Here is a 16118-nt window from a genome sequence, read left to right on the forward strand (position 1 = left end):
AACAAATAAATAAAACCATAAAAATAACAACTGGGATTCTTTGGACGTGGTTGTAACAGTTCCATCAAATATTTTCCCACGTTTTCCGCTACGTCTGTGATGGACATCCATCACCGATCATAGTACTGAGTGAGTAAAAACAAAAATAAAAACTCTTTTTTTACTGCATTGATTTCTTTAAAAAAAAAACTAGAAAAAACAACACAGAAAATGGTCATTGTTCATATGTAGATTTCAGTCCAGGACTGCCTTTAAAAAGGGTTTTTTAAACAGTGGAACTTTCCTGGTTAAATGGCAATTTCCATGAAAGTCATGTGCCTTCTTATTGTCTTATGGCCTCAAAATTGACAAAATGCCCAAAATTTTGCCTGCTGAAACTAATTCAGCTTTTGTTTTCAAGCTCTGGAAAGGGCTTTAGCCTAAAATGACTGCTTATCCATTTCATAGCACAGGGTTCCATTTGATAGGCCCAAAAGGTGACAGTTGACTACATTTTTTTTTAAAGTTTTGATTTCCTTTGACATTTTGTAAAGTGGATTTTTTCTTATCTTGGAACATAAGATTTCCTATAGAGGCAGTGTCTATCTTTGGGAGTTAAATAATACATAGTATGGAGAGAATTTTAAAAATCCAAATAATATTAAATAGACACTATTAAAACAGTGCCTAAATCACGATTATTCACCTATTACGGCAGTTCTTGGAACCTATTAAGTGCGATAAACGAAGTATTACTGGATATCAATGTGACTAGTGGCCCCCACCAATGTCATATTTTGGATTAGTTTATAAAACTAAACAAACTTAAAGAGCTTTCCATCCACATCTTTATTATTCTTATTAGTTTTCACACAAAACACCATCATGCTTTCGTAATATACGATAGATAACCAAAACAGTTGGCAAGCATTAAACATCAAGTGCCCAAAAGTATAAATAAAGGTTGAAACCATACCATATAAAGACAAAGACAAAAAAAAACCTTTCTTGCCAGTTCCAGCCATTCAACACAAACCAAAATTCTTGTTCTAGTGGTTTTTATATGAGAGCGAGGGGCCTTATTGATCGAGTCAAGTCCCAGCATTAGTTCCAGAAGGGTGACCAGACAGCGCTCCGTCAAAGACACTCTAGCGAGGATGATGGCAGCCAGGATGTTCGCACTTTGGATTCTGATCTTCTGAACATCGCTTGTATTGAGCGCCGCATTGCCTCATCTTGTAAGGGTTTTTACTTCCACTATGAGCCCACATCTTGAATTATCACCCCCGCTACCGCGAGGATGACTTGTCCATGGTCGGCTGAAGTCGGAAGCTAATCACCAATGTCATCTAGCGCTGACCACTGACCACAGCAATTGCGAGCTGCAGGTTTATCATCTTCGGACGACTCAGGACCGGCCTGGTTATCTTAAGACTCGGCCAAAGTTAAGACGCAAAGATCACTTTTTTTCGCCTCGGTTTTCCGCTTCAAACATATTACCGTAAGGGAGACAAACTTTATCAGTGTGGGGAAACGGGAAAACAAAATGGAGACTTTGGGCTATTATGGTTCAAAAGTTAGTTTGACTTTTTCAATTCTTCTTTCAGTCGCACAAATTTAACCCAGAAGAGTAGAAACTTTTACTTTCTCTATGTCTTCCACTTCAACAAGATTAACCCATTCACTGCCAGTGGCAGATAGAATTTAAATAATCAATTCATGTAAGCAGCAAGGAAACAGAGGGAATACATAAAATAGGGTCCAAAGGAGCGAAAACGTTCCCAACAAGAAATAAACTTATCTTATATATTAATTTTTTTCACCCGCAAAAACAAAAAAAATGAATTTCATTAAATGACTCACATGAAACACCAACAAAATTTGTTCAAATAACATTTTGGCGGGGCTTACCACTATATCCCTGTTTGTCCTTCTCTGCCTGGTCCTTTCATTCTGTTCTCTTATTCATTATCACCTGGACGTGAATTCAAACGGAAACCAGTTCTGTATTCATTGTTTCAACTCAAAACTCCAAAGCTGAAGTCTGCCACCTGGCGGCTGCAAGAGGTATAATATGACCCAAAAATTGACATTGTCCCAACAAGTTAATAGCAAAACTCTACCTACATCCCTCAGTGATGGTCTTCCCGTCGCTACGCCATTGGGACAGGGTTCAGATGCTGATGGCCTTCCTCGTAGTCGTCCTGATCTACGGCGATGAGCAGCCGAATTTCCTCGGACCCCGCCGCCGCCCTCAAAGAATCGTTGATGAAGACCCCCTTGAGGGCCTCCAGTAGCGAGCCGCTCAGGTAGTCCAACCAGAAAGCCTCCAAGTTTTCTAGCTCAGTAAATTTGATGTCGCATACGATGGCGCCCAGATCGCGGGTGCGCAGCAGCAAGTCGGCCCGGCAGAACAGCTCGAACTGGCGCTCCAGAGGGTGAGGTTTGTCCGATGAAACGCCGTTGCGTAGCGCCGACTCGTGGTTCAGGTATTCCGCCCGGACCCTCAGACGGATAGCTGAGAGTGGGGGGATAGGACAAATCCAGGGGGGAGGGAATAGGGAGCAGGGGGAAAAAGAAGGAAAGGGTCGATGTTAGCATATGAAGTCAGAGGAGAGGGAAGGGAAACGGAGACAACGGTCAAACTGTTAAAGGCAAATTTTACATTGCACGGATGGAACTTGGCCCAGCTAAGCATTTACCATATAAGAAGATCCGGCCAAATACACTAATGGCAGAAAGAAAAGGCTACACTGTAGCAAAGTGGAGACTGAGGTGTATGAATCCAGATGTGAAGCAGTCAGTGCGTTACAGTAATCCCTCGATTATTGCAACTTCACTGATCGCGAATTCACTACTTCGCGATTATTTTCTGCTGTTTTTTTTTAAATTAATTTCAGTCCTGAGTCCTAGTAGCAAGAGTGGCTTCTGCTTGCTAGTTTAAACGTGGATTATCACTATCTTTTTTTTAAAGTTCATAAAAAATGAAAGTACGCTGAAACTCGTAAGCGGAGGCCACTTGCTACTAGGACTCAGCACTGAAGTAAAAAAAAATTCTCAAGACAGCTGGACGGGACTTTTTCAAGAAGAAACAAGTACAGCAGCAAAGTGGAAGTTTTGGCATAAGAAATTGCTAACAGTAGTCTGAACATGGTCTAGCTCAAACAAAGCTTTAAAGGTGGCCCATAACTGGAAAACGTCAAGGTGGCACTGAATGACATCAGTTCTTAGGTCTGGACCACGCTGGCATTTAAAAAAAAAACGTAAAGAGCACACTGAAATAAAAGGATGGCCAATCTTCTGGACCAATGTGTGACCGGCAGCCGTATACGTCATCTGTGAGAAAAAACCTCAGCCTACATAAACCATGACTGTCTTCAAAGTATAAACGCGTCAATAGAGAGCCCAAGTCGGTAGCGTGCAGTGTAAAATAGCCTCCTTAATTCATGAATCACACAACATCGATGACATAAAAAGGGACTGAAGAGCAGTTTCTCAAATAAGGAGCTCGTGACCGAGTAAGCGGAACACTTACTGGACTGGAACGTACACATTGTCATTTCTGATTGAGCTTTTGCTAAAAGCAGCACAAACGTTGCCAAGGACCAAAAAAAAGAAGAGGTAAAGTCAGGTTGAGCAGAGTGGCCATTTTAGTGAACTTGGAATGATAAATATGACTGCCATGGAAGCGGTTGCCTTGTACATGGTGTCAGCTGCACACTCAGCAAAATTCAAGTGGAAGCTTAGCAGTGTGTGGTCCAGGAATTCTGTGTTTTGCTTTTCTTTTCATTCTTTTTTTTTTACTCTTTCAGTTCCAGCTCAAGTGTTAAACGATGAATTTGCTCGTAACCGGATTGGCGGTCATGCAACAGCACAGCGAGGAAGATCAGAGGATACATACTGTCCTGAACACGAGCGCCGCTGAGAGGGCGTCTCCCCGTGTCCCTATTCCAGAACTGGGAGGTGGAAACCGGCTGCTTGACGACTTTGGCTGCAACAGAAACTCATCTCGTCCCCTCCAAAGCACTCTTTAGTGTGGAACAACAGTATTGATGGAATTTTTTTTTCCCCATCAGAAAGAGAATTCATGAACACCATCCTCTGCTCTCAGAACATTGAAAAGCGTGACATGGGTCATTCCAAAATTGCATGCAGTTTCTAAGTAAATAGTTCGTTTTTAAATAGCAATGGGTCTGGAACACCCTTGAAAATGCCGTTTTTCTATTTTCTCATTCCTCTAATGACAAAATTCAAATCTGTTGTAATGTCGTTTAATTTGATATTTTGGGGGTATTATTTGTTTCATTTGTGTCTCATGGAACTGTGGGATCATTTGTTTGAATTACTCTAACCGGTGTATCTGTGTAGATGAGGTGTCCCAGCACTATCAACGTACACCATAACACTAAGCTAATTCGCTAATAGTTTTATCTGTTTATCTTTTCTCTACTTTGAAATAAATGACCGTATCGGCCGCATTGTCTTGCGTTATGGCGTTTCGTCTTTGTCACCTTGCAGCTTTATGCATGTCGTTTTTTTATGCGCATATAAGCCGTACCCTCCATTCAGTCATCATTTTTTTTATCTGACAAATGCGGCTTATATGCGAGTAAATACAGTATGTCCTCTTTATCTGCTGAAAGCTAACAATAGCACTAATTTGGAAGTGTGTTACTCGTGAATAAATGTTATAATAAAAATGACCACTAAACACTAAGGGTATTTAATCGCTTTTTATACTTTAGCACTTCATATCGATAAGGACGTAGCAGAAAACCAGAAAAGTGAATGCTTATTTTTCTGGAATGACCCACGTTTCAAGGGGACTAACATCATCGAGTCCAGTTAATTATCCTCCTGCTGATTAACGTGAACCAACAGAGTGGTATTTGTCTGAATTGGGCGAGCTGTGCACGACTCAAGAGAGCCATCGTTTGCAAAATGCCAACATTTGAAAGGCAAATGTTGAATAAAGGCATCGATTCTCGCATGCGTTAACATTTGCAAAAGAGCAACGTGGTCTAACGAGGGCTGTGATTAGACTGATGGAAAATAATTCTGTGTGGACACAGGAATCAATTTAGGACCAGGGTGGGAGGATTTTTGCATGAACAGCCTTTCATTTAAATAGTTTTCTGAGCAATAACTTGATTACTGTGTAAGTTAGCATGACATCCCTTGTGAAAGAGCTGAAAAAGAAACAACGGCAAGGGACTTTTCAGGTAAACAAAAAATGTTATGACTTGAATATTATAAAAGAAAAAAGCCATTGTCAAAGTGATTTGTGTTTACTTGAATCACCATCCAAGACAACGTTATTGATGACATGATGATATATTTTGGAAGTAACACTAAAATATGAAGTATAATGAAAGCTTCAATCAGACAAAATCCACTAAGAACGTATAGGCCCATTCTAGCAACTAGTAGTCAGCTAGCATTTTTAGCTCAGTGGTCTCAGCACTCTGCTTCCCGGGTTTGATTCTCAGTTGGAGCAGAACAAGTCAATTTTAGTTGAAAAAAAAAAGCCTAATTAATAAATTTTAATTTAAAGTTATTATGGACATTGCTTTTTCAAAGAAAGATTTGAGATCATTTTCCAATGTGAACTTCAATGAAATCTCCCATGAAGAAAATATGGTTCAATCTTTGAAACACTACACCACATGAAGGCTGAGGCGTTGACTGTTTTTAGGTTTGCTCCACTTGAGTTATGAACAGAGATATCATATTGTGTGCTTTGTCAGACATGGAGAGGACATTTTCTCACTTTTAAAAACACTTGACTTGATAAAGTTAAAGTACCCATTTGCGAGGAGTCGCTTGGCCTGCTGAGCATCAACTTAATCGATCATCGTTTTTGCTCAATCATTGAGCAAAGGAGCCAAGGGAGGAAAAGAAAAAAAAATCTTGTGTTTTGGTGCACAGTTTTGAGCACTGATTGTGTGTGAGGAAAGAGTTTTGTTGGTCTGTTTAGAACTGTGAACACAGAAGGGAGAGAAAGACAGAGACAAGTGGGTTGGACATATGTCGACCAGGTGGTTTTGTATTACAATATGCAGGCACTGTAAAAGGTTCTCGTATTGGATGACATTGAAAGTTGTGGGTTTAAGGGGGCGTAACAGAAACTGGGCCAGAGTCCTGAAAACCTATGGCAAGAGATGGGTGGATAATTTTCCTAAAGAAATTGCTGTTGTAAAGGTTAATAACTTTTATTGGGATTTGCTGACATTAGAGTCCTTGGTTAATAGCAACTATCAATATCCAAAATTAGAGTTGTCCCGATCCCATAACGCCATTTTCAGGTCATCAGCATAGTCTTGTTTCTTAGCATTTAAAGGTCACAAAGCAACAAATAATCTCGAGATACAAAGAGCTTGCCAAGTTGAACAACAGTAACTTAGTTTTTACAAAGAATTACGTTTGCATTTTTGTTGTTGTACGTATATAGTGACATACGTAGACATGTTCAAGTGAGACCAGAACTTGGAAAACTATAGTAAATTCTCCCTTACTATCAAATATTTATGAATGAGAAAATACTGTGGTCTTCTAATCACCTGTGTAGTAGTTTAGTAGAAAGTAGTAATGTCCCGATCCAATAATGGTTGGTATCTCCGCATGATACGGCTGTTTTTGGAGTATCGGACAGTATTAGATTAGATTGGTCACAAGATCGGTAGCCGCATGTGCTTTTCGGTTGCTGTAAATTAAACCACTAGGAAAACATGTCCGCTAAGTGAGACTACTTCACTTTAGAAACTAATCGTAGTAACAGGGCATCTCTTGATGCCAGCATGTCTCATGGTAAAACAAAAAATATGATTTGTCATTTACTGGATTTTGAAGGGTTGAGCATTATTTTTACAAGGAGTATGTGGTTCGTAATGGGCAAAACATTGAATAAAATCTGATCGGAAGTTAAAAAATAAAAACAGCATCGGGACATCCCTAATAGAAATACTATCAAAAAGTATGGAATTACATGGTATATAAAAAACATTGGAACAGTACAAAGTTTTTCTAAGTTTTTTCAAAACCTCCAATAAATAGTTGGGTGTATTTGTGACAGGGTGGAATCAGAATAAAAGGAGGAAACACGCCAAGGGATGGGGGAAATCGAGCAGCTACAGAATGTTATGATGCAGGGAGACCCACTTTTACCTTCAGTACGGACCCACACTTGAGTGTGCATGACTGCCAGGGACTGTTTATGGACTGTTTATGTTTTGTTTTGTTTAGTTTCTCACTCTGCCTCCCTGAGTCCATCATCCTCTGTGTTTCAGCGCTAACGAGCCTCAATCCTGAGCCAACCTGCTGGAATCAAATGGGCAGTCAGGACAGCAGCAACATGTTCACAGTCACAGGAAGATCATTCAAGCTCTGCGAAAAAATGGCTTGAGTCAAAACCCACAGGGGTTTTTGTTAAAAAAAAGGGCATCGGGACAGGAAATGGTTGGTAAAACAAACTTGCCATTATAGATCAAATCAGTAAGGTTAAGCCTAGATAGAGCAATAAAATTCTGGAGAGGAATGATCATGCTAGACCTCATTTCTTTTGCGTTGTAGATATTTGCATGGTCTATTTCGGCTATCATGTGTGGAAATTAAGATGAAAGAAGGCTGCATCTACAAAGTGATGTTTTGGCTGGAAGATTTTCTTGGTGTGCTGAATTGGCTATCACAAAGGAGGGTATTTTTGCACCCATTTCCCAATAAATCGATATATATATCCAATGGAATTTCAGTAAATTCACAGCTATGTGCATACCTTCAGTTTAAAAATCAAGATTTTCAATGTCAATCATTGAAGGCGATAGACGTCCAATTTACTTTTAGACAAAATGGGCTGGCAGTGTCCAAATAGATCAGATATATCAATGAAAGCTATAGAATAAAAGTTGAAGAAGAACAGGGAATATTTTACCACCAGAACTCAAAAGGATAGAATGATTAAGGCAACAACGTATTTTCCGGACTAGAAGACGCATCAGTCCCCAAAAAAAGTGTTCACGAGTCTTTTAAAGGATTTAGTTGGTAGTTGTGTGAAGACTGGAATTAATTAGATAATTTACATATAAAGTACTGCTCTACTTACGAAATTTTAAAGTTACGAAAAAAGTTCTAGAACCAATTAATTTCGTAAGTAGAGGTAGGGCTGTACAGTGGATCGCCGACTTGAAAATGAAAAATCATACCACAAAATCTGAGCTGAGCTTAAGATTTCTCTCTTGGAAAGGACAAAAGTGAACATTGTGCAACCTTATTGCTTAAAGTTCTGATCAAGTGCATCGAGTGAATAGGGTGGCAAAGGTTACATGTAATGGGGAGGATGAAGGAGTGGCAATGCAATGCAGAATTAGATGAAAGCAGAAAAAGGCAAACTCGTGATGGATAGAATGGGCACACAGTTAGTCAGCATTATATTCAACACTACTTAATCGATGCATTAGGTACTTGGTCAAGGTGTACTCTTGATTTTTCCGTCCACAGAGCTCAATCATCTCGTAACACAGTGGAAAGGACCCGAAGGTTTACGCTTACTTCAATTTTTATAGCCAGTTGTTAAATTAATACAAGACTGGGAGCCCAAAATGTAATGCTCCTTGAACAGAAGTCAAAACATAAGACTTGAAGCAAAGCCACATTAATGATTGCAGGTAAGCTTCCTGTACAGTAGATAAATTATGTATTTTTAAAAAAGGTGTACTCCATCAAAGCAGCGGCCAAGCAAAGCTTGAGGACACAGTGACCATGAATTAAATAAAGAGTTAATTGTTTTGCTTTAGAGAAAATGTGTGGATTTTTTTGTGGAATGGTGTGATTATGTAGAAGACAGAAAATTATTTAGGAATGAACATGCTGTTCTTACTGCAAGATTTTTTCTGGAGTGGCACAGGTGTTGGTGGCTGTGGCGACCCTTTCGTCTTCTTGGACTTGCGACTCCAGCCAAAGCCCCTTTTTTTTCTCCTTTTCCCTCCCACAGATGGTGCAGGCACCCTTGTGTCAAACCCTGGGAGAGTACATAAGACAGTGTCTCTTTCAGGACAAGCGTATCTGGACTGATAGATAATGAAATTACAAAACGCATTTAATAGTGGAGCATTAACAGACACGAAACAAGACTTAAAACTTTGTGCAGATATGAGCTGTTATTCGCTTTTTGGATTAAAAGATAAAACTAAATATTTCATTGCACCCCTTTTTTGATGAAAAAATTATAAACAAATGAAAAAAAATACAAAAGATAATTTTCACACCCATGCCTTATATGGACTGTTGTTGCTTCCCTCTCATAGAGCATTTACATCATTCCCATATAGTACTTTGATGGCAATATTCTGTAAATATGCTTGAAAGAGGTACTATATGCCTAATGCTTCTGACATGGTAAATATACTCATTAGGGAGCAAACTTACCTGTTCCTACTTGGGGTGTGGAGGAAGAAAGAGGCAATTGTCCTTGTCTATGGGAACCAGTCCTCAAACCAGAAGCGCAAAACAACTGTTGTTGAGGCTCACGTCGCCTGGCATTTCTTTCTGGTGACACTGCAATGTCATCAAAACTTAGATAATTACACATCGGTAAGCTGTTTTCGAAGCAGCCAACCCCATGATATTGTGTTCGGTAATTGCACTTCATGTACAGAGACTTTAGGTAATGAAACAATAGGCATTTACCATAACAAAGTTTCTTTCCCATTTTTTTGTTTAGTAAGCAAGAATAGAACATATGTAGGACAATTTTCCAGGTTTTTTTAGGAATAGCCTTTGATTGAAAAATAATAGATTTAACAATGTAGAGCTATGTGCTGGAATTGAAGCGAATTCAGGTCTAGAAATTCAGTCATAATTTAAAGTACAATTTTTGGGGAAGACTGCACCTAAAAATATACACATTGTTGCTAGTCTTACCTAGTCTCACGGATCTATTCATTTTCTCTAAAAAGGGCCTAATATCCGGTAATGGCTATTCTAAAAACAAGTTGAATTGAATGCACGACTGTTTTGTCTATAATCATTTCACATCATGCTGAGGTTTCTTTAACTCTACTCGTGAAAATACATTTTAGCGTCAGAAATGGGACCATATTCTGACTGTATTTGTGGTGGAACTGACCTGTTCTCCTCTTCTTATGGGACACCAGAGGCAACAAGTCGTGTCGCGTAAGTATTCTGAGGAGCTGCAGAAGCGGCTCCAGGTTGCCTTCACTGATGTAACCTTGCCTCTCCAGCTGCAACAACAACTCCAGACCATTCCTGGGTTTGCACCAATCCACTATGCAGTGCGGAGAGCCTTGCGACTGCATGCGCATCCACGCCGCCAGTAGTTTGGCACTCGGGGCCTCGCCCAAGTCGGACGGGTCATTTTCATCCGGCTTCACCGTCCAGCCGGCTGGATCCAAGGGGTGAGCGGAGATAAAGGTTTTGCTCAATAGGAAGAAGAGCACGCCGATGTCGGCTTCCGTCAGCTGAGCGCCGACAACTTCAAACACTTCGTGGAGGGACAGCATCTCATAGTAGTTGAGGCATTCTGTCTCATCCCAAGATTGCCAGTGCTTAAGGGTGGCGGCGGCCATGCCGACGTCGCCCAACTCCAATGATAACCGACAATCTGCGACAAGAGAATGCCATTTCAAATTAGACAGGATTTTCCCACATTGTAACCGCATATACATTAAAAAAATACAAGAAATAATACTTCGATTTTTTTTCGAAGTTTTACACTTTAATCTTTTAATGTAAAAAAAAACTTAAATATATTTCATAATATCCTTACTGTCTTCTCTTGAATGAAAACCAAATGATTAAAGTAGTCTATAGAGAAAATAATTTAATATTTTCACTTTCCAAGAAAGAAGATTTTTTTTTTTAATCTAACATTTATAAATATAAATACAACTGAAATAATAGGGCGGTCGCATGAGTAGTTAGCGCGTCGGCCTCACAGCATTGAGGTCCTGGGTTCAAATCCAGGGTCGGTCCACCTGTGTGGAGTCTGCATGTTCTCCCCGGGCCTGCGTGGGTTTCCTACAGGTACTCTGGTTTCCTCCCATATTTCAAAAACATGCATGGACACTGTAAATTGCCCGTAGGTATGGGTGCGAGTGTGAGTGTGCATGGCCTTCTGTCTCCTTGTGCCCTGCGATCGGCTGACCACCGATTCAGGGTGTCCCCCATCTCTAGCCCGGAGTCAGCTGGGATAGGCTCCAGCCCCCCTGTGGCCCTAATGAGCAGTTCAGAAAATGAGATGAGATGAGAAGTTGTGGGCTCTTTTTTGGGGGGTAATTTTTGCCCATCCGTGGAAATATTGCGTAGTAGCAAGCGAATAGCTACAAAAAAGACCAATATAATGAAGCACTGTTTAAAATAGTTTTTTTTTAGCAAAAAGACAAAAGTCCTTAACAAACTAGAAATTCCAACAAGCTAATTGTAAAGTAGCTATAAAGACATCCATTGGCAACCTTCACAGACCTGCATGTTATTGTTTGTTGTCCTTACCTTAAATTTGCTTTATCATAGTCTTGGGTAAGAAAAAATATCGTTCTCAGCGTTGACATCTACCCTGTGAAGGATGGACACCTGCTATCAGTCATTAAATGTCATTCCATACACTTGAAATAATAAATAACACACGATTTATCGAGTATATCTTAATGTTAAATTTACACAGTGAAAGGTGGTGCTATACTTACACATCGTGAGGTTGACTTTCGCTAGCAGTGGAGCGAGGTTTAACCTAGCATCGAACGACAACACTTCCTTTAAATTAAAGAAAAAGAAAGGAAAATAAAAAAAGAAGATTTAGCCAGCACGAACAGCTTTAAGAGTTTACGATTTGACAGAAAGCGGAGCAAAACAACTTACCCTCTTTGCTTATATGCGGACAGACAGACAACTTCCTAACATTAAGAAACTGTCCAATCACAGCTCGATTTATGGAGAGCCTCGCGAGCTGGTTTGGTGTCAGATTTCTTTAGCCTAACGGCACAATTAGAAGCGTCAGCCGATCTCAGGTCGGTTTAAATTATGTTGGGGTCAATCGAAGATAAAGCATTCAGAAAAGCTCCATTCGTTTTAACCGATCTGGTTTCAGATTATGTACCGTGTTGTCACAGTGAAGCAGGGGGAATTAACCTTATACCTGATCTCAGGTCGGTTAAAGGAACATGTTTTCTTCGGCCTCGCGTTTTTGTTGCTCGCCTGGTGTTACTTTATTTTCACTGTTTACTTGCGGTGACGTGGAAGACTTAGCTTGCTGGAAAAGTTATTTTTTTTATCTGTAATAATCGCAAATGCAAACACAATATACAGCCTATTTTGTTATCAACAACAAGCCAAAAATAAACGAGAGACAACTTCCTGTACTTACACAAACACTCACTTCTTGCAAATACGCAATTGTCTGACGTCATTATTATATGTATTATTAAAATTATTGCAGTAAAAAGAATTTCGCTGGTCTCCGATCTGTTTACAACATGCTCATGCGCATTTGCCGACTCTGACGTGGGAAATAAAATTCCACATCACTTCCGTCCATACACAGGCAACCCGGACCTTTTCACTTGTGTGAGTGTGATTTTTTTAAATAACAATTCGTCCTTTTTTCGAACACGAAATCAAATTCTAAGGACATAGACACAAGCAAAATTGTAAATCAGTCTTCATACTCTTTCAAACAATGAAAAAATAATCGACTCCTAACAGGAACGAGACGTTCCCTCTTCGGACATTTTATAATGGGCGAAACCCGTAATCGTGCAATATTCTCTTATTTGAGTTAACATTTTAACAATACCGTGTATCGTTTAATATATTTCTTGAAACTGGTAGTTTTACACATAACATTCATTCCATCTGGTTTTGAAACATTGTTTTACTGCCATTGATGGGGATAGACGCGCACACATACACACACACACACACACACTCTCACACACACGCACACACACACCCACTCATACACCCCCACACATACACCCTCTCAAACACGCTCACACCCACCCACTCATACACCCACTCACCCACACACACACTCACACACACACACCAACCCACACACACACACACAACACACACAATCTCACACACACACACACACACTCACACACACACTCTCACACACACACACTCTCACACACACACACTCTCACACACACACACTCACACACACACGTTATCATTTGTGAAATGAAATCTGTATGAAAATAAAACAATTATTATTCCTTCTTTTAGGGTGAAGTTGAATTATAGTAGATGCACATTCCAAAGAGTGAAGAGTGCCAGGTGGACATTATGGAGAGTAAAGCTGGAGATGTTTTTGGTGCTGAGGATGCGCATCCGACCGGCATGGGTGGTCCATCTGGTATCCTTGCCAAGTAAGACGGATTTTAAGTGTGCTTTTTTTATTTTAAAGTCCTGTACTTTGATCTATTCCACTTGAAACGTACCATTAAAAGATCAACTTTACCTGTACTCATATACCCATCACTTAAAAAGTCAATTTTCCAGGTTGGGCCTCCCCAAAGGCATGTCAGTCAGCGTGGCCAAAGAGTGGCTGGATCGCCGGCGCGTGTCCATCCGTCCGTGGGCCGGATTCGTCGACCAACGCAAGTTTTCCAAACCACGCAACTTTGGAGAAATGTGCCAGCGCGTGGTGAAGAACGTGGACACCTATAACAGCAACTATACTTTTATTTTTCTCGGACTCATTCTCTATTGCATGTAAGTTCCATAATAATGTGGAGGTGGACATTTCTAGTGGACACTGCTGACAAGAAAAGGTTTTCACAAAGTTTTCTTCTGTTTTTAGAGTCAGCTCGCCGATGTTGCTCATCGCTTTGGCCATCTTCATTGGCGCCTTCTACATCATCCACCTCAAATCCCTGGAGTCTAAAATAATCATTCTTGGTAAGTAATTCAGTGATGTGTGTGTGGGCAATATGTCAAACTTTTAAAACAACACATTTCACAAGAACTATATCCCACGATGCATTACATTTAAAATTATTGCTGAAAAAAAATAACACAATGATGATATGGAATTGACATTTTAAGAAATGTGTGAATAATACTAAATGTCTAAAGTAGTGCCGAGACATACAAATATGTATAATGTAAATATGTGTTTTTAACTTTTAATATTTTTTAAGATAGCATAAAAAATAGGGCGGGCCTGCAGATGAGTGGTTAGCGCGTCAGCCTCACGACTCTGGGGTCCTGGGTTCAAATCCAGGTCTGTCCACCTGTGTGGATTTTGCATGTTCTCCCCGGGCTTGCATGGGTTTTCTCCGGGTTCTCCAGTTTCCTCCCACATTCCAAAAACATGCATGTTATGCTGATTGGACACTCTAAATCGGTCATTTTGTTGAATACTGCTATCGCTCAGCACATGCTGGATTTCCCAGCATGCCTTGTGATGGGCTTTGTAGAAAGTTATCAATAATTAATTAGGTGCTTTATTGATTTTGATGGCCTAGTATTTCCCGATGTAGTATTGGTCACTGTGACTATAGAACAGGGGTGGGCAAACTATTCCACAAAGGGCCACAGTGGGTGCAGGTTTTCATTCCAACCCATAAATAGGACACCTTTTTGCCAATCTGGTGTCCTACAAGTGCAATTGGTGGATTGCAGTCAGGTGCTTCTTGTTTTCTGCAGAAATCTCATTGGTTAAAGTGTCTGTGGTGGATCGGTTGTAACAAAAACCTGCACCCACAGTGGCCCTCGAGGACCGGTTTGCCTACCCCTGCTATAGGGTTACTATCATTTTTCCCCCAGTTCTATATACATCACAATATTTGTTTTCATTTTTTTCTCAGGCAAGGAGCTGGCCCTCCCACACCAAATGTGTCTGGCCGGAGCCATCTCCTTACCCGTGTTTTGGGTAGCTGGAGCCGGGGCAGCCGTCTTCTGGGTTCTGGGTGAGTCAACTTCATGAACGGTGGGATTGCTTTGGACATCAATCGATGTCAATGGGACCGAAATATTAACATTCACTTTTTTTTTCCCCACCTTCCTCGCTCAGGAGCCACCTTGTTCGTCATCGGCACACACGCTGCATTCCGAGAGCTGGAAAACTCTGACAGGGAGGAACTCCTGATGGAGTCCGTGTAATGACAACGCGACCTTGATTACATTATATTGCTGTTACACTAATAATCAGGCTATGCTGTATTCGAGCATATTATTATGAATTGCCAAATTCCTTTTTATTTTCTATTTGGATATTTTATGTTGTAATAGGGATGCAAATGTTAACCCTGAGTGAGTGGTTAGCGCGTCGGCCTCACAGTTCTGGGGTCCTGGGTTCGATTCCAGGTCAGTCCTCCTTTGTGAAGTGTTCTCCCGGGCTTGCGTGGGTGTTCCAGCACCCCCTGCGACCCTTGTAAGGATAAGCGGTTCAGAAAATGAATATTAATCCTTCAAAAATGCAATTTAAAAGCTTCGAACACAATGAATCCGACATTACTGGTATCACCTTTGGGTGCTTTAAATAAAATACAGTAGACCTGAGATTTAAAAAAAGGTTGTGGATGTCACATTTTTCCTTGTAAAAGCGTAATTTATCAATTTGAAAATGTAGGGTCGCTTTCAAAATGGCCTGAGATAGTACCTTGCCAGGAAATCTGCCACTTGGTGGAGCTGTTATTTGGGAACGAATGTTGAAAATTTGAGGATTTGACATTTTTCACGTTCACCTTTAAACGTCATCCATCCATGGGAATAGGCACACATTTGGTGAAGCGTGAAGAAAATTGTTCTCTTAACAAAACATTTTAGTTGTACACGTAGAATGCAATTTGTAATTGTAATAAATTCACTTATTGCAAGAGCAATTTATCTTGAAGTCTGCATTTGTTTTGAAGGTTGCTTTTGCAGAAAATTTAGCTCATAATTACACATTGCTTTTGCATTTGCTTCATCTCTACAATTATAAGTTAGTTTTGTTGCGAATATGATTTACCTTTCTATACGTACAATTTAATTTAATACCATTTGCAGTATTTTTTTACTAATCTTTATTTTGTGATCAAAATTGCTGATTTTTTTCAGTTTCTTTTTTGGAAAGAGGAGCCCAAATGTGTAATTTGAGACAAATATCTTTTCCATCTCTACGTTTCTCATTTTCTCCT

General features: G+C 40.1%; 2 protein-coding genes across 3 annotated transcripts; one reads left to right on the plus strand and one right to left on the minus strand.

Annotated features, from left to right (window-relative positions):
* Positions 1-804: 804 nt before the first annotated feature.
* dedd1 (death effector domain-containing 1) lies at positions 805-12485 on the minus strand. Of its 2 annotated transcripts, XM_077598324.1 has the most exons (9): positions 12125-12485; positions 11848-11961; positions 11676-11742; positions 11482-11545; positions 10100-10594; positions 9400-9528; positions 8852-8992; positions 2107-2497; positions 805-2037 (listed from the first exon to the last, which is right to left on the minus strand). In XM_077598324.1, the coding sequence occupies exons 5-8, from the start codon at positions 10557-10559 to the stop codon at positions 2133-2135; spliced, it is 1095 nt and encodes a 364-aa protein (XP_077454450.1). In that variant the 5' UTR covers positions 10560-10594; positions 11482-11545; positions 11676-11742; positions 11848-11961; positions 12125-12485; the 3' UTR covers positions 805-2037; positions 2107-2132. The 2 variants fall into 2 exon arrangements, with proteins under 2 accessions (XP_077454450.1, XP_077454449.1); XM_077598323.1 differs by having other exon boundaries at positions 11848-12485.
* On the plus strand, positions 12431-15821 carry rabac1 (Rab acceptor 1 (prenylated)). The gene is made up of 6 exons (XM_077598325.1): positions 12431-12552; positions 13219-13361; positions 13495-13707; positions 13796-13893; positions 14805-14906; positions 15011-15821. The coding sequence occupies exons 2-6, from the start codon at positions 13240-13242 to the stop codon at positions 15097-15099; spliced, it is 624 nt and encodes a 207-aa protein (XP_077454451.1). The 5' UTR covers positions 12431-12552; positions 13219-13239; the 3' UTR covers positions 15100-15821.
* The last annotated feature ends 297 nt before the right edge of the window (positions 15822-16118 follow it).

Source organism: Stigmatopora argus, chromosome 4 (assembly GCF_051989625.1).
Source record: "Stigmatopora argus isolate UIUO_Sarg chromosome 4, RoL_Sarg_1.0, whole genome shotgun sequence".
NCBI lineage: Eukaryota > Metazoa > Chordata > Actinopteri > Syngnathiformes > Syngnathidae > Stigmatopora > Stigmatopora argus.